At 41.5% G+C, this 25,062-nt stretch overlaps 1 protein-coding gene across 1 annotated transcript in view; it reads left to right on the top strand.

The window, feature by feature from the left end:
- Positions 1–5,316: 5,316 nt before the first annotated feature.
- LRGUK (leucine rich repeats and guanylate kinase domain containing) overlaps positions 5,317–25,062 on the top strand; it is a 24,913-nt gene continuing 5,167 nt past the window's right edge. Inside the window, exons 1-11 of the mRNA XM_033514357.1 lie at positions 5,317–5,665; positions 8,054–8,161; positions 8,780–8,861; positions 9,893–9,993; positions 10,424–10,505; positions 11,313–11,437; positions 14,368–14,511; positions 16,763–16,843; positions 17,463–17,549; positions 19,344–19,450; positions 23,156–23,275. Of these exons, the coding sequence (XP_033370248.1) occupies positions 5,486–5,665; positions 8,054–8,161; positions 8,780–8,861; positions 9,893–9,993; positions 10,424–10,505; positions 11,313–11,437; positions 14,368–14,511; positions 16,763–16,843; positions 17,463–17,549; positions 19,344–19,450; positions 23,156–23,275 (1,217 nt within the window). The 5' untranslated portion in view covers positions 5,317–5,485. The remainder of the gene's footprint in view (positions 5,666–8,053; positions 8,162–8,779; positions 8,862–9,892; positions 9,994–10,423; positions 10,506–11,312; positions 11,438–14,367; positions 14,512–16,762; positions 16,844–17,462; positions 17,550–19,343; positions 19,451–23,155; positions 23,276–25,062) is intronic.

Raw genomic sequence — 25,062 nt, 5'->3', positions numbered from 1 at the left:
ATGGATGGATGCATGGATGGATGGATGCATGGATGCATGGATGCATGGATGGATGCATTGATGATGGATGAATGGTCAGATGAACCCACCAGGGATATCAAGGTGTGGATCCCCCCAGACTCATCACCTGCCATTCACAGACAGCTCTGGCTGGAGAGGTTTGCTGAGGAGCCTTTCCACTGAGGCTCTCTCTTTGTCTTTTACTGCAGCAGTTTAATTTGATGAGCATGAATCATAACTACAAATCTCATTCTGGTGGACAACAGCAGAGGGGAGGGCACTCAGGGAGCGGGGAAGAGGTGCCAGGAGGAAATTCACACTGCAGTGATGTCGGTTCTGTTGCTCACAGACGAGCAGGGAGCTGCGTTTGAAGCCGAAAGGAATTGTCCTACAGAGCTGAGACACAGAAAATCCCACAAACAGCCGCTGGCACACCTGTCCTGAGGCTTTGGGCTTCATTCCCACCCTGTGATACACAAGTCCTGCTCAGCACCACAGATCTTGGCCACAAAGCTGCCTGTGCTGTAATTCCAGGGATTTATTACCCAGGGATTCATCCCACCATCCTTTAAATACCCAGTGACACACACCAGTTCTGTCCCAGGAGCAACCTGAGCCTGGATGTCCGAGGCTGTGAGTGCAGAGCAGGGAATGTTGTGCCCTGAGGACAGATGATAAATTCCAAAGGAGGCTGAGATCCAGGGAAGTCAAACGTTGCTCTCCAGGACTCAGTCCCCGGTGGACTGGCCCTGTTTTCTTTCATTCCTGGCCGGGAAATTAGGATTCCATCCTAATCCGAGCTGGAGCTGCCCGTGCCCTGCAGTTCAAGTTCCTACTTTTGCACTGAGCAGGGAGCGTGCTCAGAAATGAGGTGTTTTACTTTATTTTCCATTCTTTCCTTTGCTGATTGGATCTAACCACCGAGCCGGGAACAAAAAAAAACCGAGGTGGCTGCGGCCAGCATATAATCATTAAATTTGCTTTTGGATGACCTGTGCGAAATTCATCAGGAGCGATTTATTGGGAAGTTCATTGCATCGGTGTTCATTATTTACTCTGTTAAGCTGAGCCACAGTGGCAATCAGGGGAGAAAATTGGACTGTTCAGGCCTTGGACTTGGGTGTTTGTAATTTCCTCTACTGAGCTGCAGCACAAAATGTGTTTGGCACAGGCAGATCCCCTCTCGGGCTGCCTCAGCTCATCCCGTGGCACCCAGCTGCTGTCGGAGAGGAGGGAAAAGGAGAGGGAAACACGGAGCAGGTGGAATCCTGCCCCTGGAGCACTTCCAAAGGCCTGTGGGGACTTTAATTCATATTAGGGTTATTTTCCATGCCTCTGTCCCCCAGCTGGGGCAGTGTCGGGGTGTGACATTGGTGGCTGGGTCCTTTTTCCCCAGGACCGAGATTAACGAGATTAACGATGTTTTCTCGTGTTCAGGCTTGGTTGTTTATCCTTTCCTTATCTATATTACATGAACACAGAATAAAAGGAGCTACTAAGACAGAAAGGTTCAAAATTGAGAACGAAGAATCTTTCCAAGGTGTTTTATGTGTCTATTTGTCCAGTAATCAAATGGAAAACAAGTTATTTTTCTTAGTGACCCCATCACCCCACACCTGTGTGCTGCACTGCGAATTTTTTATCCAAACACTCATTATTACCTAAAAAATCTTAGAAGATGATGAAGAAGGAAGAAGGAGAACGGGACAACGCCCTAAGTCCTCCATCTTGTCTCCTATTTTCTAAAATAGCTTAAACCCTGAACTCTAAATTTCTCACCCAGTGGCTTGCAAAAATTCTATCTACTTACACACATTCCCAGTTTTTCTGCTTAACTTTAAAAGTTATCTCCATGGTGTTGTGCCAAACTCAGAGCTCTCTTGGGTGTCAGGCACCACAGACAAGGGCACATCTTCTGTGCTTCTGACCCCAACAGGACACTGTCAGACACAAAATTATTCACACAGATGCAGCTCCAAGTGAGATGAAAAAAGAAGGAAGTTTATTTGTTCTTTCAGTATTTATGGGTTTTTGACAATGACCAGGGATTGGATAGTCAGGTCACCGCCTTCCCAACCACACTGGCCGTGAGAGACGTCCATCAAAAGGCAAATCTTTAATGGAATGTATAAACACCTGTGTTTATAGTTACTTTCCTGGGAAAGTGGCTAGAAATTATGAAAACAATACTGAAAGGTCTGATTCTCAGGGTGACAGGGCAGAGCTGCTGCTCTTGCTCCGGGCTGAGTCCCCTCTCCGTGGCTGGGCTCTGATGGGCTGAGCAGAGCCAGGACTAAGGAGAGAGAGCTGGGCCCAGGATGGCCCCAGGGCAGGGAGTGTCCCCTGTGCTGGCCCTGCACAACCCCCTGGAATCCTGGGGACAGCTCTGGCCATTCGTGAAAAGGTGTTGGAGCCTGTCCAGGGAAGGGAATGGAGCTGGGAAGGGTCTGGAGCCCCAGGAGAGGCTGAGGGAGCTGGGAAAGGGGCTCAGCCTGGAGAAAAGGGGGATCAGGGGGAATTTCTGGCTCTGCACAACTCCCTGCCAGGAGGGGACAGCCGGGGGGTCGGGCTCTGCTCTCAGGAACAGGGACAGGAGGAGAGGGAACGGCCTCAGGCTGGGCTCAGGGTGGATATCGGGTTAAAAAATCTTCCTGAAAAGGGCTGTCCAGCCCTGGCACAGCTGCCAGGATGGGAATCCCCATCCCTGGAGGGATTTAAAATCCATGTGGAGGTGGCACTTGGGGACATGGGTCACTGGTGGCCCTGGCAGTGCTGGGAACTGTTGGACTCAATGACCTTTGCAGTCTTTTTCCAACAACTCTGTGATGTCCCAAGCCCATTGGCCATTGGCCACTCTTGACCATTGACCCAAGGCTTTCCAGATCCCTGCAGGGTGCTGGCAGCTGTCCCCACATGGGGCCTTCTCCACATTCCAGGCAGCCACCTCTGATGTGACACAGACACTCCTGTCTTCAGCCCCCAGTGCAAAATTTTGGGAAGGTTCAGCAAGAAACACAAGAAGATTGTGGGGAAATGAGTAAACCCCAGCCATTACCTGCAGGGAACTGATTTAAGGAGCTTGGATGTGCTCCCAGCAGGAATCCCAGGACACACAGCCCTGGGAAAGGTGTCAAATAAATTCCCACCTCTGCCCCACCACCATGAAAGCTGGACCTACAAAGCTGAGTTTAATGGGATTTAAGTTGCCTGCTTTCCAAACTCACTTCTCTTCCTACTCAGGAGCATTTGGAGTTTCCTTCTCCTCCTCTTCCCTACACCCAGCTGGGTCCTTTTATTGCCTGGAGCTTCCTGGTGAACCACTGAGTGAATTTGTGTGGGGCTTTAACAAGTGCAGAGGGCTGCCCATAAATCTGCTTTGCATGTGGCACGGATTTGGGAGCTGATTGTTTTAATAATTGAACAATAAATCAATGTATTTAAGGCCAGTGTTTGCCATTAACACTCCCGAGCAGGAAGTGCTCCCTCTGTCAATAGTGGGGAGGTTTTATGAGGACGATAACTGCAGATTTACAGCTTCTGCTCTGGCTTTTGGGGTTATTTTTAATGGTCAGTCAGTGTTTGCTGTTCCAGAGCCAGGAGAATTTGGGAAACGTTTCACACCACAGCCAAGCAGTGCTTGAAATTCAAAATGAGACGGAATATTTGGGGAAACACCTCACCCCTCTGTGCCCCACCAGGCCCAATTCCTGGTGCAGGAGCAAAGCAGGGGGTGATGATCCTGCAGTTTGCAGATGTGGCCTATAAACCAGCAGGGTTTGGGAAGGAGAACATCCCGGAGAGCTTGGAACAACCACAGCAGGACGACAGGGAGCAAACAAATCTCTGCCCTTGAGCAGCTCCTGGCTTTGCAGCTCTGCTGATCCAGAATTGTTCTCCTGGGTCACAACAAACCCCAAACCCCACTCCCAGACAGGGCTCCCCCTTCCCTTCCAGCGTTTTCTGTCCTTTCTGAGCTCTCCAGCCTTTCCCTTTGTTGCTCATCCCCGGAGCAGCCGGAGCAGAGCCGTCGGTGCCGGGGGCTGTGGGAGCACTCAGTGGAAAAGAAATAAATCCCATTAAGGGTTTTAACATTTATGACCAGCAAGATAATAAAAGGATGTAATTTGGGGTGGCTTTATTGTACTTATCATAATGTTTCCCTGAAGCGCAGAGATAAAAGTCAGTGAGTAATGTCCATAAGGAGTTTTTATCTCTCCCTCTCCATTTTTTTCTTAGCAATAAACCACCTCCTTCAAAGACTTTGTCACTTTACCAACAATGGAAATTCACTGCAATAACCCCATCCCCAAAGTTAAATTGTTTCACCTCATGGATAAGTTCTTTCCCCTCGTTTATCTTGCAAGGACTTGTATTTGGAGACATCTCCTCCTTTTTCCCTTTATTTTCCTTTATTTTCATTCTCATTTTACCCCATTCTGCAATGTTAAAAAAAAAAAAAATAAGAGAAGGTGGATGTTAGACCTGAAAACTCAAATATCTTTAACATCTTTTATGTCAAATTTGAATTAGGAGCAGGTTGGTGTCGGTGAGAGACACTTGATATAAAAACAGAACAACACACAAAGATATCTCAAAAGCTGTAGTTTTTCTTTCCCCTGCTGTGAGTCTCATCTCTTATTATTTCCCAAAAAATTGGCAAAATTATATAGATTTTTTTTTTCCATCAGTTCTGAAATTGTGCCTTTTTCTTAAGGAAAAACAGTAGTTCACCACCAACTATGGAGCATTAATGGTGTGTTGTGACAGAAAGTATAGTACCAGAGATTATATTTATGTTTATGATTGTATACATATGTATGTATATATATATATATAAAATTAATATTCCCAGGTCCCCCCAGTGCAATTGGCGGCACAAAACTCACTCATCTCTTCAGGCAGGAGAAGATATAGTCATTTACTGATTCCTAACAAGAGGAGGTGTCTCCCCCTTCAATCTTTTCGCCCTGAAATCCCTCTTTTATGCTATTTTCGGCCCTTCCCAATGGGATAGAACAGTCGTATGTTACAGGCAGCATCCTAGGGACCGTGCAAATCGGGCTTGTAGAATAAACTCTTCGGTCTCCCTCCAAATACTGAGGCAGCAGTAAAGGCTCTATCGCCAGAGAGTCTTTGTGCGCCTCTTTATCTCCTTAAATTGATATATTTATATCATTTATATGCTTGTTCTGCACCTCGAGGCGGGAGTGAGGCCAATGGCCGCTTCAGGGAGGCGAACTACAACTCCCAAGATGCTCCGCGGCTTGGCAGGCACCGCGAGTGAGCACCGCGCTGAGAACTACAATTCCCATGCTGCACTGCTGCAGGCTCTGCGCTCCTATTGGCTGGTTGAGCGGTTGGCGCGAATTGCCGCCCTCTGAGGCATCTCCATGGCAACCAGTAAACAAATGGCGGCCGCCTGGCCTGAGCGGGGACGGGACCGATAGCGGAGTTCCCTCTGTCTGCTCCTTCCTTATTACAGCTCATGGCGGGCGGCGAGCAGAACGGGGGAGAAGGCATCCTCGGGGAGCCGCTTCCTCCTTCTCACGAGCCGCCGCAGCCCCTCACTCAGGGGTTCCCCGAGGAGCAGCCCCAGCCCGGCCCGCCTCACGGCGAGGATGAGCAGGAGGAGGACGGCGAAGAGGAAGAGTCAGAGCGCTCAGAGGTTCAACCCGGGGCTCCCCAGCTGTTTGGGGAGGGGTGTGTGCTTGTGGGGGAACTGCCCTTATTCCCCTCATCACTCAGTGTAGATGTGGGGAAAGAAGGGGGAGGGAATGGGAGCATCAGGTAATTTGGTTTGTGTCCCACTCACCTCTCATTTCTGCCTTGTTTAGGGTCCCTTCCATCCCCGTGGCGTCCAGGGTACTTCTGGATGGTCCCTCTCGCTCACAAAATCAATTAAGTTGGAAAAAATACCTTTGAAGATTGTCAATTCCATCCACTAACCCAGCACTGCCAAGTCTCCTGGCCATATAAGATAAATTGGCACATGTATGGCCAAATTAACCCCATTTCCTCTTGAAATTCCCAGCCCTGAGCTTCACTAAGCCCCATGGACACGTGTGGATTTTCTCTCCCTTCCCTGCTGGGCTTGAAGTCCCAACACCACAAAATATCACCTGATAACTTTGCCTTGTGGAAATTATTCTGCGCTCCCCCGTGCAGAATAAAATAAAAACACGTAGGTGCTGTAATTTAGGCGATTCCATTATTTTTCTCGGTCCCTGGGTTAGCAATTGTCTTGTGGCTCCTCCGAGCTCGTGGGAATTTCACAAACCATTGGCTGATTTTCTCATTAAAGCCACGCCGTGGTTCATTAGTGCCATCTGTCAAAGCAGCCTCTTTGGCAAAGATTTCTCCTCTCAGGAGCAGCGCTGAGCTGCTCATGCCAAATGTTATAGATACAAATTATATTATTGGCCTTTTGCAGATATTAAAATGAATGTTACATGTGTAAGGTTAGGAAGCTTCGTTATATTAATATAATTTACTCTGTTATTGATGAAACTTAGAAATAGTGGTATAATACATGTATATGTTAGGCTATAACATGATATTAAAGCAAAAACTGCTTTTGTTTATATAAACCAGAGATTGAAAAGACAGCCAGAGACGCCCTGCATTCTTAGATTATTTTATCCAGATGAAGACAGCAGTGACCAGTGTGAAAAACAAGGTTCACATCATTTTTATAGAATTTAAAAGTTTAATAAAAAAAAAAAAGCAATTAGGAGAAAAAAATAAAGTATACAGATACAGCCGGGTGTCTCTGCATTCAGCCAAGAGAGCACACCTTAGTGACAAAGGATTGTCCCTTAAAAACAGAACCCTACTGCATATCCATAAATTCTCACACATATTCATACATTCTTCTTAGGATCTTTGGTGTTCTTCTGTTTAGTTTTCTCTTGCCTCCTTCCCAGTAGATCAATCTTCTTGGTGCCATTGAGATTTACATTCTCTGATACCAGAAATGCAATAAATTCCTCACCCCAGAGTTCTGGTCACTGCTGTCTTCATCTGGATAAGATAATTTTCACATGCAGGAGTTCTCTCGCTACTTTTTTTTTTTCCTCAGTCTTTGGGTTATACAAACAAAGACAGTTTTTATTTTAATACTATACCATAACCTAACATATATGTATTACACTACTATTTCTAAATTTCGTCAATAACAGAAATAAAGGAAACTATATTAATGCAACAAAATTTCTCATTCTTATACACATAACATTTATTTTAGTATTTGCAAAAAGCCAACAATATAAAATGTATCAATAACACCAGTGTTCCAGGGGAGGAATTTATTTCACCTCTGTTACCACAGAGTGTGAGGCTGAAGAGAGAAGATTGATCTGTTGGGAAGGGGGGGAGTTAAAACTAAACAAAGAAACATCTGAAACTTAAGAGAAATGTTTGAATTACTCATGAGAATTTGTAAATATGTAATAGGGTTCTGTTTTTAAGGGACAATCCTTTGTCAGCTGAATGCTGAGGCACCTGGCCGTATTTGTATATTTCACTTTATTTCTATCTCCTAACTGCCTTTCTATTAAACTTTTAAAATTTTATATAAAAAATACATGAACCTCATTTTTCACACCAAACAAACAGAAAGGGCTTCCAGTAATGTGCATTTTGGGGTGCAGCACCCTGTTAATACACATTAAAATCTGTAATCAGTGTGAGCTGCGTGGCTCAACATCCTGGGGAACGGGTCCTGTGCTTCATCCAGGAGGGAAAAATTAAACATCCCAGCAAAAACCTGATGAGCCTTCTCAAATGGATGGAGCTGCCACGTGCCACGTTTCTGTTTAGCTGTTTGGAGGGCAGGGTTTTTTCCCTAATAATCGTTTTTTTCCCCTAATAATCATTTTTTGTAGTGGGGTGGTGAAGCACCGGAAGCAGCGCTTGATTGAGCTTGATTTGATTGAGATTGAGATTGAATTATCAACCCTGCTCCCACTGGAACGCCTCTGGATTCCCCCAAGTGTGGAATTTCCCTTCATGAATCTCCCCTTAATCCATTTTTCCCCGTTCCTGGTGTTTTTAGGAGCGGCTGAAGGGGGTGTTGGATGAAGACACCGCCGCTGAGGGACTCCACACCTTGGGCTACTCAGCCCCTGGGACTGAATATGCTTATCTTCATCTGTCACTTCCAGTAAGTAGAAGCAAAAAACGTCAGTTTAAGGCACATTTCTGCACAAATATTTCCTTTTTTCAACAGCAGATAGTTGGCCTTGTTAAAAAAAAAATAAAAATGCCAAGAGGCAGATTTTTGTCTCTGCCTGTTTCATGTACAGGGTTTTTGATAAGACTCAGAGATTCTCCTGTTGACTGCCAGAGGTTTGGTTTTTTTTTCATGTAGTAACATCAGCAGTGAGATTTTTTGATCCAGTCCTCAGGTGTGAAAAATGTATCTTCCTGCTCCAGTCAGCTGGAGGGAAAAAAGTGGAGGAATGTGTAAAACACCTGGAAATGCTGTGTTCAGGAGGTTAAAGTGGTTGTGTCTTTTCAAAGTTCTCTGCTGTTCCTCTCTTTTCCACACAGCTTTGCTTTCCTGGTGTTTTTCCTGGCTGCAGCTCTCTTTTTGTTGTTTCAAAGTCTTTTTTTTTTTTGGCATTTTCTCCATTTCTGGCTGCTCCAGCATCACTTTGTGTAGATGTCACCTTGTTCTGCTGCTGCAGCTGGAGGGACCTTGGGGCTCCTCTCCAATGTGCAAGTTTACACAGCCAGTTATTAAAATCATGATTAAAATCCCTTCCTTTCCTTTTTCCAGGGTCGAGAGCTGAGTGACATCAGCATTCTCTCTGGATACATTCACCTGCAGAAAATGGAGCTTTCCTCCAATAAAATTAATGGTATGGAGTAAATAAACTACAAATTCTTGGGTTGTGAAACTGTTTCAGATGAGAAGTGCACTGGACCACGGAGCTTCAGTGTCACAAAGCCTGGCTGACATTTCAGTGGTGTCAAACATTCCAGAGAGCCAGGCTTGATCTCCTCTAAAACACCCAAAATATCCACGGCTCATTAAGACCAGCATATGTTTATCAGTGGGAAAGTGGAGCTTAAACTCTCATTTTATTACCCAGAGATAAAATCCCAGCAGATATGTCAAGGTGAAGGTGGAGATTTGACGTGTGCAGGTGGCAGAATATTCAAGTTATGCTTGGTTTGGTTTTCCCAGCCTTGAGTTTTCCCTTGTTGAGGTTTTCCATGGGTGACAAAAGGTAAAAAAAAAAATCACATTTGTTTTTTTTACATTTAGAAAGCTGCCAAATGGAGACTGGGATTAAACTCCATCAGCTGCTCCTTCCCTCTCCCTCATTTTTTTTTTTACTTCACATTTAACATCAAGTGGAATAAGCAGTGGTGGGGCAGCCACATTATTTCTCTCGAGTTCCTTTCACTTGAGGAGTTTGAGTCCAAGAATAGCAGCACTTTTGTGAAGCAGCTCATTTTAATAAGAGTTTTTTTTTTCCTGTGGAGGCCAGATATGAACAGAGCAGGGACTTTTCCATAGCAACCACTCATTTACTCCTCAGTCGTGGCCTAAATGCTTTTCTCCACTAATTGATAACTCAGGACAGAGTGAATCTGTCCTTCTAGAGGTGGATAGAATATAAAAATAATTTCTTCCTTAAAGGCTGGCATAATGAAAATTAAATGTCCAACTCAGATATTTATTCTTTGTGGTTTATAAACCATTTTTTTTTTTTGTTTCCTCTAGGAGAAGGTGTTAATGTATCTGATTTCTGCATTTTAGGCATCACTTTCTGAGTGTGCAGCTCCAAATTGACTCTTAATTGCTACAGGATGTAATTATCACATTTTGCCGTGATGATCTTTGCATTCAGGCAGAGGATTTGACATTTTGTTTCATTTCTAGATCTTTCCTGTATCAGTCACATGCCTTATTTAGTAGAGCTGAATGCTTCCAAAAACAAACTGACCACGTATTTCAGTTTCAAAGCACCTAAAAACCTCAAGGTAAGTCTGCAAAAAAACCAACATTTTAAAGGTTTAAACCCAAAACCATTTTCTGAATCTAAGTTAGATGTGTTTGAGCATAGGCAAAAGTCAATTTTTATCCTTCTTTCTTACCTCAGTTCACATTTTCCTTTTCCATTTTGCTTTTCCAAGTTCATTTGGGTCTGTCTTTTATTTATGCCTTATATTTATATTTATATTTATATTTATATTTATATTTATATTTATATTTATATTTATATTTATATTTATGAGTATTTTATTTGTATTTTTGTTTATTTATTTGTATTTTATTTATGCCTTTTATTTTCTTCCCCACTGAACCCCTGCATATGGTGGGAAGGTGGAACACTCAGCAAACTCCCAGCCAGAGTGAAGTGCTGAAAAAATAACCCCAAATTCCTCTCTTTTTTTTTTTTTTTTCCTTTAGGAAGTAGATTTTTCACACAATCAAATCCCAAAAATGCAAGATTTGTCAGCATATCACTCACTCACCAAACTCCTGCTGGATTGTATCCTTTGGGGAATTTGTGTCTCAGACTCCGACACCTGGGGCAGGGTTTTACCTGATTTTGGGCAGATTCCTCTCACTTCATCCATTTAAAGGAGAAATTGGAGCTGGATTTGTTGTTTAAGGTTCTTTGTTTAAGGAATTTGAGGAGTTCTGTTAATGCTGAAGTTTGCTGGGAGGAATTCTGATTACTTGTACCGCTGTTTTTAACTGTAATGTTAATTTAAAATAAAAGAAATAATATGAAATAATATAAAATAAATATTAAATATTAAAATAAAATTTATAAAAATAATATAACATAACAAAACATAACATAACACATAATATAATATAATATAATATAATATAATATAATATAATATAATATAACATAGCATAATGAAATAAATATAATATAATACAATGAAAATAATATAATATAATATAATATAATACAATATAAATAATATAAAATAATAAAAGTATTAATAAAATATTTTTTTAAATAAAATTAAAATAAACAGAAAATAAACATAAAAAACCCCATAAAATAAACATTAAAAAATAAACATAAAATGTCCTCTCAGGACAGATGGCCAAGACAAAACAGGTATAATTTAGAGTGGAATAACCCCATAAAATTATAAATTATTGAATAATTTCTGCAGAATGCTCTGAGCAATGGGATTTAAACCCCTTCAGGATGAGCCCTCTCCTGCCCAGCTCCCCACACCATCAAATCCAACTCAGTTTGTTAATTTATCCCCTAATTACCACTCAGGTTTTACCTTCAGCTCTTTGTTTTTTTCCTGAGAGCTCTGCACAGTTAACGAGATTGAGGAGATCCAAGGGCTGGAGAAGTGTCACAGCCTGGGCCAGCTGGGTTTGTCACACAACAGACTCACCACCATCCAGGGCCTGGAGAATTTGCCCATCAGAATCCTCAACCTGGTAAGAAAGAAATAATTCCTGATGGTTTTCCTGCCTCTTATCAATATATCAATATATCAATACCTTAATGAAGATAATTACAGAACAAATTCCCAGAGGTCTCTGCAATATTGCTCTTTTTTTTGTTTTTTTTTTTAATTAATAATACAAATGTTGCACAGAAACACAACCCAAACCTATTTTTGATGCAACCCAGTTGCTCTCAAAACAACAGGCTGCTTTTAAACAGCTTTTTTTTGTAATAAGAAGTGAAAAATATTTAGTGGGACTTAAAAAATAAGCCAAAAAAAACTATACAGAGCTCCTATTGGCTAGATTAGTTTTAAGCACCCACATAAATATTTGAAGTGAAGTGAATTAATCCCTTATCAAGAATAGAAATATTCTTTTCCAATCCTTTTTAAAAATTTAAAGGTTTTTCTTGTGTTCTGTAGAAATGGATATAGAAAATACCAACTGAGATTGGCCCTTGGCTGCTGCAATATTCAGGGAAGGTGTTCACATTTAGCATGTTTTGAATAATATATTCAAATAGTGTTAATAAAATTATATTTCAGATCTATGATACCTCCAGGAGCTCTCAGTGATTCCCTCAGTGGCAATAAATTGGAATTTGTTCTCATTTTAGTGGGGAAGATTAACTCAGATTGGCCAAATCCCATCGAAATGTTCTGAAAGGAGCTCCAGGAGTGTGAGGATCTTTTTTTTCTAAATACTTTGAAGCTCTTTTCTCTAAATTTGAGCCACAGCAAGTCCCTTCACTGCTGATGTCCTGGTTTGTTTAAAGGTCTAACAGGAATTCCCTTGGGAATCTGCTCTGTCCAATGTAGGGAGATTGATAACAATTAAATCTTATTAAATATGGACACAATCCTCATTTGGGGTTCTTAGGTGCTGACATCACTATTGATAACACTGATCGTCTTTTTTAATTAGCCATGTGGAAATTATGGAAATTGATTTTAGCAGAGCATTTTCTTTGGCTAATTGGAATAAAATGCAGGGGTTTTTTTGGTTTTTTTTTAATTGTTATTTTTATCCCCTCTCTTCCCAGCGATTCATCTTTCTCTCCCATTTCCCCTTGAGCTTTTTAGGCTGAAAAGAATAGAAAGTTCTGAAGTTTGGGAAGAAGACTTCAAAACTTGTAAATTCTGCCTTGCTGTACCAAAACCCCCTTTATCCCACTCATGTTTGCAGGGAAAAAATTAAAATGAGAAGCACAGCTCAACGAACTGGACTCTTAGGAATTTTCTGCTTTTAAAGGATCTATCCCCAAATCCTTTTTGTTCACAGAATTTTCTCTGCACCTCTGGCTCAGCATTTTGCAGCTCCAGCTCTGAGCTGCACCCGATTAACCAGAGGTCTAACGAAGCTCAGGAACAGAGAGGGAGCCTCCACGCTATTAATAACCTAATTAAACATTTAAAAGTCAGGAAAAATGTCAAGGACAGACAACTGGATTAACATTAGAGTCAGCTGGCTTATTTATTTCAACAGTTCCTAAATATTTATTAATAGAAGATGAGGCTTCCAAGCTTTTAGCATAAGATGAGGCTGATGGCAAAATAAAATTTGCAAGGTTATGGAGGAGGAATCCTGTGGTGAGGCCATCTGGGAGTGTGTGGCCACTGGGACAGGGATGAGCAAGGAATTGTTTTCCCTGCTTGGAGTTTGTGGCAGAAATGATTTGTGGGGCCCTGAGGAACGAAACCATCTGGAGGCCAGTGAGAAATCAGGGCCTCGTTTGAAATAACTCTGAGGGGTGGTTATGTGTTCTCAAAACTTTGGGGCGTTTCATGTGGGAAAGTCTGGAAGAATTTACAGGAAAATAGGGGGTTTTTTTTTAAAAAAAATATTTTTTAAACATTTCTGTGCTGTCCCTGACAGTGAATGGAGCCTTTACTTAATGTTCATAAACATGGATTTACATATTCCAGAGAGATTTTTGTATCAGAGGATTGTGGAATCATGAAAGGATTGGGCTGGAGGGGACCATAAAGATCATCCAATTCCACCCCATCCATGGCAAGGAAAACCCCCAACAACCCAAGCCGCCCCAAACCCCGGCCAAACCGGCCCTGGGAAATCCAAAGAACCAAGGGCCGCCCCGGGAAATCCAACCCAAGCAAGAAATCCCTCCCCAAAACCCAACCAACCCCGGCCCCCGGCAAGGGAAACCAATCCCCGGGGCCCGGCCCCCCAAGCCCTGGCCCCAAGCCCTCTCCAGCTCTCCTGGAGCCCCTCCAGGCCCTGGAATGTGCTGGAAGCTCTCCCTGGATCCTTCTCCTCTCCAGGGGAACATTCCCAACCCTCAGCCTCTCTCCTCTCCATCCTACCTTAATTTTTTCATTATTTATTCTGTAATCACAAGTGTAAATAGAGCCATGATTACAGAGGGAAATTCAATGTATTTATGTATATATATTCCATAATTTTCCATGCATCTCTGTGTTCTAAATTTTGAGGTGGATGGTGACAAGAGTGTTCTTGGGCCAAGATCAGCTTTTAAAAAATGTCAGAGCTCTTTTTATTGCTGTTGTCTCTTCAAGGTGAGTTGGAGATAAGCTAATCAGGAGAGAGCTGATTCCTTTATTTCCATGAGCAGGAGTGTGACATATCAGGATGTGCATGAGGCTAATGCAGAAAGGCCTATATGTGACAGGATTCTCCACCAGAAAGGACCCTAAAATCCAACAAATAGCTCTTTTTTCCCCTCAGAAATGTTGTTTTCCATAGAGGTTTATTAGCAGGAACGTAACACATCAGGAGGCTAATCCATAAAGGCCTACTTGTGACAGGATTCTCCATGACAAAGAACCCTCAAATCCAACAAATAACTTTTTTTTTTTCCCCCCTCAGGAATGTTGTTTTCCATAGAGGTTTATTTACAGTTTCTCTGCTTTCATTTTTGATTTTTATTTTCCTCTTAGAGCTTTAACCAGATTGAGAAGGTGAATGGGCTGAAGACCTTGAAAGCTCTGCAGAGGGTGGATCTGTCCAAGAATAAAATCAACAGTCTGCAAGGCTTGGAGGAGCACAATCTACTGGAGGTGATCAACCTGGAGGATAACCAGGTACCAGGCTGAGCTCAGCCTCTTACAACAACCCAGAATATTTTAATTTTTTAGCACTCAGCTCCTTGAAGGGCTCCAAAAAATCACCCAGCACTGCAAGAAATGAATATTAGAAAAGACAAGATATTTTCTTTTGCTGTTTCCCACATGGATTCCTGGTGTCCTCTCAGCCCTTATTTAATATTTTAGGTGGGTTTCTCTCCTCTCAGGTCCCACTTTAGCGCTCTCACACTTTGAGAATTCCCAGTGCTCCCCTGGCTGGGTCAGACAGGGATGAGTTTGCAGCTTTTCCAGCTGGATTATTCCAGAGGATCTTTACTTACACCACAGCTCTGCTGCTGCCAGGCCTCAGGGGGGATGGTTAATATCTCTCAGCTCAATTTTATGACCTCAGATTCTTCTGTGCTCTCAGCTGGAAACTCCCTGCAAGGCAGAACTGCAAGAACTCTGTTAAAAAGTGGATTTTGTTACGCAGCACAATTTTCTGTACTGGAAGTACAATGGCACCATCAACTCATTTGAATTTTGAATGCCAAACCAAATATCCACAGTAATTTTGATATTGATCTTCCAGCATCTTTAACTGAAAAAAAAAATCAATTTGTGAATCACTCTGACGTCAAAGACTTGTGAAAAAAGAGATAATCTAAAAAATAAAAATATAAAGCAGCAGCAAAACATTTTCTGTCATTTTTTCCCCCCTAGAAAGAAGATTTAATTCAAGTCACTGTGGATTCTTTTTCTCCCTGTGTTTAGGTTGACATTTAAAGGTACCTGAATTGCAGCAGACAGGAAACTCTCTAATGGTGTGGTTGTTATTAACATTAATAACACCACTTCCACTGCCTTATTTATTTTCCACTGTTCTTCACAGCACATAAAAACTCTTAATTTCACCTCATCAAAACTTGCCTCTTTGAATGATGTCATTTAAACTGTTTAATGAGTCACCTTTTTTTGTATGTTTCTTTCTGAAGGGTAATCTAAAGGGGAGTTTTAATTGATTAACACGTGGAGTTACTTCAGCTCACTCAGGATGATCTTAAATTCTTGGGATTTCAAAAAATGGGCAAAACAGGTTTAGCTGCAAATGTCCTTTGTAAACATTCAGTGATTTTCAGCTGTTGATGGTTGGAATCCTGGGATTTATTTAAGAAATCCACTAAAATCACATTTAACTTTGTGAAAACTCTCCTGGGTGGGGTTATTCTTACCTCAAAGTGAGTTTTGAGTAGGCTGTGGTGGAGGTTTATGTTTTTAGACACTTTAAAAGGATCGAGTATAAATTAGGGAGAATCTGGAATCTTTTTGGTTCAGTTGGGTTTTCAGGATTTAAAAGGGGCTGTGAAAGAGATGGAGAGAGGCTTTTTACATGGAAAAAATACAGGCAGGAGAAAAGGGAATGGTTTTACACCAAAAGAGGAGAGATTTAGATTGGAATTGGGGAAGGAATTCCTGGCTGGAATTGTGGGGGGGAGGTCCTGAAATGGAATTCCCAGAGGTGCTGTGGCTTCCCCTGGATTCCTGGGAGCATCCAAGACCAGGCTGGAGCAGCCTGGGACGGTGGGAGGTGTCCCTGCCCATGGATGGGGTGGCACTGGGTGGGTTTGAAGGTCATTCCAACCCAACCCATTCCACATTCTCCCCAAACCAAGAAAACCAGGTTTGCTTGGGCCACACAAACCTTGATTCACCCCCATAACTGAGTGCCCAGCTTTCCTTTGTGCACAGATGAGACCCCAAACAACCTGGACCCTCTGGACCCCCTCATTTTTCCCTCTGGACACACCCAAGGACAAAAATCCTGGTCCTTTTTAGCCAAGTGCTGCAAGTTCTATAGGACAAACTTGAACTTCAGTGAAAAGAAACTCTTAGATGGATTTTTTTTTTTTTTATTTTTATTTTTTAAACTATCCAGCCAGAGCATGAATTTAACTGCACAATTGCCTCACTTAAGCCCATCAGCACATTAAAAGCCAAATGCTTTAGGGCTTGACATTTGAAAGAACTGGGAAAATGCAGGTGCTTGGAAATTACTGTGTGGATTATCCTGCTGCTCCAGCTAAGAGCCAGGTTGTCTCCTTTTGTGCCTCATGGAGTGCAGTTAACATGTAAACCCCTTTTGTGATTTATAATAATTTTTTTTAATGCCCAGATTTGAAGAGCAGGCATTAAAACACTTCATTTTCCCCGCGCTGTTCTCACGGGTTGTGTTGCTGCTGATTTACGCTCGGTTTCTGTCCCTGCTCAGGTGGCTGAGCTGAGTGAGCTTAAATGGATTGAAGATCTGCCTCTCCTCAGGGTTTTAAATCTTCTAAAAAACCCTCTGCAGGTAAGAAAGAATCAAAAATGAGAACCTAAACGTGGTGGTTTGAATCCTTTTAGCCCCAATTTCTGCCTCTAGAAGAGGACAGGTCATTTGTCTTGAGTGATCCAAGATGGTTCTATCCCAATTCTTGTGATTTCTAATTTTTGTGTGAACTTTACAGTCATTCCCAATGCCAGAAAGAAGAAAATATTAAGAGTTTAATTTTTTTTCTTGTAATTGCCAGGTTTTTATTGGCTTTTGTGAGGCTGGTCTGTGTGGCACATGATGAAATTAGCAGGAAAAAGTACCTGAAATAGACTGTTCCTGGTTTTCCATCATCTGAAAGGCTTTTTCTGCTGAGATGTCCTTCTCCTAAGCAAAGTCTGATCAGATCCCTTTCCATTTTTAAATTCCCATCTTGGCATTTTGAATATTATGGTTACAAGCTTTTGAAGAACTCAGCTCTTGCTGCAGCAGCTGAGCTCATGAAGGGTCAGTTTGGGCAGTGTCTTGACACCTTTCACGGTAAAAAACCTTTTATTTTCCAATGTATTAAGGCAAATTTAATTTTAACCGATTGGAATTAAGTATTGGCTGGATTAAATTAAGTATTTTCTGTCAAAATGGAAAATTTTTCCCTCAGGAAGAGGAAGGTTACTGGCTCTCGGCGATTTTCATGTTGCTCCAAGTCACAGAACTGGATCTCAAGGAGGTTTCTGTGGAAGAAAAGGTAAGCAAACACCATTTAATTCCGGAAGTTTTCTAAATAAAGAACATAAAATCCAGGCTTGCAGTTGTAGCAAACCTCCTCCCCCAAAATCCCACTTAGCCAAAATTCTGTTGGATTGGAAACCTTTCCCTGCTGTGGTGGATTTTGGTGTCTGTGGTGGGCCCAAGCCATGCTGGAGCTGCTGTATTTCAGGGAATTATCCTTTCAAAGCCATCCTTTCAGGGAATCCATCACTCCCAATTTTATCTGTATAAATTTGGGGGTTTTTGTTTAGTGCCAGGCTCTCTCCATCCTGAACACACAGATGATAATGATACCAGAGTGCAATTTTCCCCAGCTGCCCAAGATGTTGATCTTATTCTTTATGTGCCAACCTGTTTTCATCTCAATGCAATTTTGAATATATCAGTGAAATTTTTCCTTCTCTATGGGCTGTAAAAGTGAACCTGAGGGACTGGTTTTGACCAGCATTTCACTTCTGAGTGATAAAAGTTGTTTCACAAAATCCTCTCCTCGTGTTATCTTAGGATGCCTCCTCTAACCTCAAGAATTCTCTTGCCAAACTGAATTTGGAGGCAGCAGCTCTCTGTCTAACACAAAATGGATGTACAGGAATGTGGGTTAGATCAGGAATGTCACTGGAATGGAATGGAAGTAGAATTCCTGCTTGTCCAACTCACCATGGAGAATAAATATCTCTTGCAGAAAAAGGAGTTCCTGAGCTTCCTTCAGGATACCAGGATGCACCCACTGTGCTCCCAGCTGCTAATTCAGAGCAAATTAGAGCTAAAATGAAATGACTTCACTCCTCCTGAATCGTGGGGATGTGGAGTTCTGAGTTCTGGGTGTTTCCCCTCCGATTTCCCCGCGCCGCTGGCTAACGCAGGCGTGGCTGCCACACAGCCCTGGGATTCCAGGCTGGAAAGGACCTCATGGATTGTCTGCTCCAGCCTTTCTTGGGAAAAGCACAATCAGTACAAATCCATGTCCAGCCCAAAAAGCAACCAGCATTGGTGAACCCACCACTTCCCTGGGGAAATAAATTCTCATGGAATCCAGGAGGGTTTGGGTTGGATGGGACCTCAAAGCCCTGCCTTGGGCAGGGACACCTTCCACCATCCCAGCTTGATCCGAGTCCCATCCAACCTCCTCTTGGTTATTCCAAAGGTTGATTGGTCTCATTTTGGGATTGGAAATTGGAAATTTGGAATTGGAAATTTTCTGTCTCGTGTCCCACGGGCTTTGCCTCGGTCGTTCTTTAATTATTTCTGAGCATGTGGCGTTAATAACCCCCAAAATACACAACTCGTTAGTGGTCAGGAGAGCTCCCAACAGGATGGATGGAGGGAATCCTTGGAGTCTGAGTGCTCTCCCTCCCAGGAAAGGCAGGAATGCACTGTCAGGGGTCTGCTCGCTCTGTTAATGCCCGTCCTGTAATGAACGAGTGGCTTCAGTCCCCAAGGATTTGAGTTTGGCACCTTCCACCAGCACTGAGAGGATGCAAATGAACGGGTAATTAAAACCTCAGCAAAACTCCTCTTGCATCCTATGTGGCATCGTGTTTTCTTCCCAGGAAAAGGTCGAATACATTAAAGACGGTGAGCTGTGTCTGGCTGCCTTCCATCCATCCCTCAAATCATCCTTCAATCCCCAGGAAAGATTTCTGCTCCTGACCCTCGGGAGCACAAAGCCATCCTGACTCCTGGTGATCTGCCAAGCCTTTTGCAGCTGGAAACAATCCCATCACTTCTCCCTTTCCTTTTCCCCCCCACCCAACCAAAATTTTGGGAACAGGTCGCTGCTGTCAATAAAGGGGACCCTCCTCCAGAAGTTGTGGCTGCTGAAGATCACAGGACTCACCTTTCGTACAACTTTCAGCGGCCCCAGAGAGTCCTGGACAGGTGAGTTCATTTCACAGCTGCTCCTGACGGTGGCACTCAAGTAAAGCAGAATTTTGTCACGTTCAGAGGGACATTTTTCCCGAGGAGAACTCCTGCAGGATTCTGCCAGCAGCCCGAAAACGAGGCAAATCTGATTTGGTTCAAATTGATTACGAAACGAAGCTCTTCGTTCACCTCTAAAGTCTGAGACAGATTGTCCACAGCTCTGCTGCCTTTCCTCAATCTGTTGGAGCAGATGGGCACTCTCACCACAAAGGAGAGATGCAAAATCCCTCCCCATGCCCAAAGGCACCGGAAAAATCCCTGGAGGCAGCAGAGAGCTGGAAAACTTCTCCTTCCCCTTCTGCTGATGCATCCTGGTGGGATAAAATGATTTTATTTGGGGGCTTTGGGGCACATTTTGAGTTCATAAGGGGAAATTTCCATGTTTTACCAGAAGAAGGAGATGATTCCATGGAAAGCATGGAAGGGAGAGGCAGGTGGATGCTCTTTTCCCAGTGTCATCATTCCCAGGTGACTTCTCCCAATCTCGTTTCTCCTCTGAAAAACGGAATTTTTGCTGCTCTGCTGGTGTGTCACGATATTTGAGGAATTCTTGGAAAATTCTTCCACATAATCTGATGGAATACACTATAAATATATGTGGATTATTGTTATATTGGCTGGGCACTGAGATCAACCTTTGTGCCCCGTTTTGGTGCTGAATTAATTAAAAACTGAGTAACCTGATAGAAAATCCAGCACTTGGTAGCTCAGAAATTTGTATTTTTATTGTGACACTGTTTTCTGAGATCATCCACAAAAAACAGGAGCCTTCCCAGTTGTGACAACAGCTCTGAGAATTCTTTTAAAAACAAAACCCCAAAGCTTTATTTATCTTTTTATTTTTGCAAGGTTGGAGATTTCCTAAAATAAAAACACAAAATTGGCTTATTTTTCTTCTTAAAAAAAAAACAACAAAACCCCTAAGGATTTTTTTTCCCCCCAGGGCTGTGTTTAAGTATTTACTTTAAATATTTGCTTGGTGGATTTTTAGATTGATGGAAAGAAGGAATTCTGCCTTCTGCCAGAGGAAGTGTGCACACAAACACAAAAACATCGGCCCAGCCTTTGTGGGACTGCCCCAAAAAATTGTTAATGATGCCTCGAAAGTTGGCCCGTGCTCAGCTGGAAAGCACTCCAGAGTCATTAATGAAATTAATTATTATTGCCTTTTCCACCCAAAAAATGCTTTTTGGAACCAGATCGGGGGAGTTCATTTGCATCTCTCTTTCTCCATCAGGTTATAATTAATTCTGGGTTAGTGATATCTTTATTATTACAAATAAAACCTGGAAACAAAGGAAAAAGTTCTATTTTTGCCTGCCCCACAGGCACAAAACATTGAATTTCCTTTTCTTCCCGTTCTCAGTTTGTGATTTTACCTGTAATATTGTGAATATTTTGGGTATTTTCACCCAGGTGAAATTTGAAAATGTTGCTCAGCTACACGGGGAGCAGAAATTTAATTTAATCTCCAGTTTGTTGGGCCAGGACAGGAGGATTTTTGGTACCTGGCTGTTGAGGAGAAACCCATTCAAAGAAAGACCCAGAGCATGGTTCTTCTTGACAATTAAAATAATTACTCATTGGAACAATTAACCAAGAGTTCTCCACAACTGGAAGGTTTTAAATTCAAATATGATCTCACGGAACCTCAGGTATCGGGCCAGAAACAGGAACCAGCTTGGGGAATTCCAAGTGGGATGAGGGGACGATGATTCTGCTCATCAAAACAATCCCTTCTGGACCTAAAATGTATTAATATCTCACAGCAGTGCCCACAAAGACAAAGAAATTTGAATTACGAGCCCAAAACTCTTTTCCAGAAGCTGTAGGAACCCCCAAACTTTTAGTGTTGAGAACCAAGAAGCTGTGATGGAATGAAAGACGAGATTATGGAAATGTTCTCCCTGTTCTCCTGCTGAAATCCCAAATCCCAGGAACCTGAGGGTACAGGGAGTTGGGAATTTCTTGAAGATAATTTGAATTTTGAGGGTGATCTTGTGGAGGGATGATTTATTTGGTGTAACACATCCTGGTGGAAGGAAAGATGCCAGAGGAATTCTGCATTTCCCAAGCCTGAAACAGGAACCAGCTTGGGGAATTCCAAGTGGGATGAGGGGAAGATGATTCTGATCATCAAAACAATCCCTTCTGGACTAAAAGTTTATTAATCTTTCACAGCAGTGCCCACAAAGACAAAGAAATTTGAATTACGAGCCCAAAACTCTTTTCCAGAAGCTGTAGGAACCCCCAAACTTTTATTGTTGAGAACCAAGAAGCGGTGATGGAATGAAAGACAGGATTATGGAAATGTTCTCCTGTTCTCCTGCTGAAATCCCAAATCCCAGGAACCTGAGGAGACGGGGAATTGGGAATTTCTTGAAGAGAATTTGAATTTTGAGGATGATCTTGTGGAGGGATGATTTATTTGGTGTAACTTTTCCTCCTAGAAGGAAAAATGCCAGAGGAATTCTGCATTTTCCATGCCTGGAACAGGTCCTGTGCAGGGAGAAGGAAAAAAAAATCTTTATTTTAAGGACTGGGGAGGCCCTGTCACAAGATTCCCAGAGATTTTTAAATTTTTACCTTTAGTTTTACTTTTCATTTTACCTTAAATTTTTTCCCAAATTTTTACCTTTAATGTATCATGCTAAATCAGTTTTTTGGGGTAATTATATCCATATATTCTGGTAGGTGACAGAGATGCTTTGCTGCTCCTGAAATAGGAGTAGAGCCATGATTTTGGAATTTTTTTCCTCCTTGATTATATTGGAATGTTGTCCTTATTTCTTAAAGAACAAGTTCTTTGTTGGAGGGATGGTAAAATAAATTTATTCTATTTTCAGGTGTCTGTGTTCACCTGTTTTAAATCCCATTAAATGGACAAAGAGGCAGTTTTCTTTCACTCAAAATTTAGTTAAAACTACTTAAAAATCACTGATTTGGAATTATTTCAATTATTTATGACATATTTCCAAGTGGCCCAATCTTAAAATCTACCTGAGATTTAAAAGTGATCTGAAAAAATTTAAAAATTAATCTAAAATTCTGTTTTTATCTGCCTAAATAAATTGCTGGACACTCATAAGTGCAGAAATCCTCTTCATTCTCCTACTTAGAGCTGGAAGTGGAAAATCTGAATTTAATCCTCAACTCAGCGTGGAGAAAATGGAGAATTTTGTATTTTTGTGGTACTTTTATTGTGGTTTTATTTCTGTTGAGTGGAGTTTTAAGGATCTGAGTGGATTTTTTTTATGTTTAATTGAAGAATTTTTACACTTTCACCTGGCACAGGACATGGAAGTCAACGAGGAGAGTGGAAAAATCTGTAGGATTGAGTTTATTCCAGGTTTATTCCAGTTATCCTGCTCATTAAAATATTCCCATCTCTAAAAAAAACCTCAGCAAACCCCAGCCTTTTAGAAAAGGCTGCAAATCAGGTGAGATCAGAGTAAAAATAACATTATTCCTTCCAAAAAAGAGGGTTTAATTCAAATTTTTTTTGCTATTTTTACATTCAGAGCGCCTCAATTTTTGTCTGCGCTGCGAACGACGTGAGATGAGTTGAAGGGGTGATAAAATGTATGGAAAGTTTTATAAAAAGCTGCTGAAATTTGATTTTTAGGTGATTTAATGCTCTCTGGTTTGCCTTTCTTGCAGCACTTTGCTTGATGCTGATGACCCCTACCCCATGCTGGTGTTACTGGGCCCTCTGGCCTGTGGGAAGAGGGAACTTTCTCTCAAAATCTGCAAAAAACTCAAGAATTTCTTCAGATTTGGGTAAGTTCTGCTTCCTGAGGTTAAAAAAATAAACATCAAAGGATCAAGGATGGAATTGTTGCTGGTTTGGTTTGTGGGTGGTTTTTTATTTTTGGAAATGAGTTAAAACCAAAGAATTTTGTTGCATTTTCTTCTCTTGCCAAGGCCTGAAGTCAATGGGAGGAAAGATATTTAAATTATGAATTTCTTTTCAAAAGTGAACAGTGAAGAAACAAAAAGCAAAACAAACAAGAAATGGAAAAAACCCACAAACCAAAAGAGAAAAAAAACACAGGAAAAACCCAAACAAACAAAAAAAACCCAAAAAAATCCCAAAACCAAAGAAACAAAAAGCCCACAGAACAAAGCAAAACAAACAAAAAACCAAAACCAAAACAAAAAAAAAACAAAACAAAAACCAAAAAAGATCCCAAAATCCAAATCCCCATAAGAAAACCCAAATAAACAAAAAACCACAACCAAACCCTCTCAAAAAAAACCCGAAAAAACAAGAAAAAATCCCAAAAAACAAAAAAAAGCCCCAAAAAACCCCAAACAAACACAAAAAAAACCCCAAAAACCCAAAAAACTTGCTCTGAATTCCCTTATTCACCATTTTTTATGGCACTAATTTATCCATTCATTTTTATTTTTAAGGGAAAAATCTGTTACATCACTGTAAAAATTCCCTTTTTTCCCCCCTTTCTTTAAACCCATAGTTTGAAAATGACAAATTCAACTCCAATTGAATTTTTCCAAACATTCTGTCAGGGTATTTTTTTTTGTTGTTGTTTTTTAAGAGCATTTTTATATTGTGTGTTTTATTCCCTATAACTTCCACCCATGAAGGGAGGGAAAAAAAAATAAAATAAAAGGGAGAGACAGAACCTTAACAGAGCAGAAAATTACATCCATAAAGCAAAGTTGTATTTTTAATTATTCAGGGGAGATTTGAGCAGTTTTATGGCTTGATATTTCAACCATTCTGCTCATTAAAAATGGATTTTATGCAAGATACTCTGGCAGTCTGAATGTAAACATGGCCCTGCAATTAAAAAGGGCTGAAATGTGTAAAAATTGCAGGAAATCGAGGGAAATTGGCCCCTCCAACCATCTGGCTCGTGCTCAGCAGTGACCTTTGGAGCTGGGTGTGTTTTGTGTGATCCCAGAAAAAATCAGGGAATTTTACAGATTCTGTGTGGAACTCGCTGCTCTCATTTTTGTGGGGTTTTTTTTTGGGAAAAAAGTGCCACCCTCTGATGCTGACACTGAATTTCTTGAAGGTTTTCAGCTCAGCTCTCTGGAATAAATGAGCAGAAATGGCAGGGAAAAAAATCTGATTTTCAAACAGAACGAGAACCACTGAATATTTCAAGCCTAAATTATTTCCTCCATTAATTATCTAAATTTTGGGAGAGTTTTTTGGGGTTTTTTAGTGGGTTTTTAGTGTTTCACCCTGTTGGCTGAATTTTATCCTCATGGGATAGCAGGGAATTCCTTTCCCAGCCTTTTATCCCACTCAATGGCAAAGCAGAAATGAGGAGAAAAATCTGATTTTCAAACAGAACGAGAACCAGTGAATATTTCAAGTCCAAATTATTACCTCCATTAATTATCTAATTTTTGGGAGAGTTTTTTGGGGTTTTTAGTGTTTCACCCTGGTGGCTAAATTTTATCCTCATGGGATAGCAGGGAAATCCTTTCCCAGCCTTTTATCCCTCATTAATGGCAAAACAAAAATGAGGAGAAAAATCTGATTTTCAAACAGAAGGAGAGCCACTGAATATTTCAGGCTGAAATTGTTACCT

Source organism: Parus major, chromosome 1A (assembly GCF_001522545.3).
Source record: "Parus major isolate Abel chromosome 1A, Parus_major1.1, whole genome shotgun sequence".
Lineage (NCBI taxonomy): Eukaryota > Metazoa > Chordata > Aves > Passeriformes > Paridae > Parus > Parus major.
The sequence above is the reverse complement of the archived record's forward strand: the minus strand, read 5'-3'. Positions and strand labels throughout refer to the sequence as shown.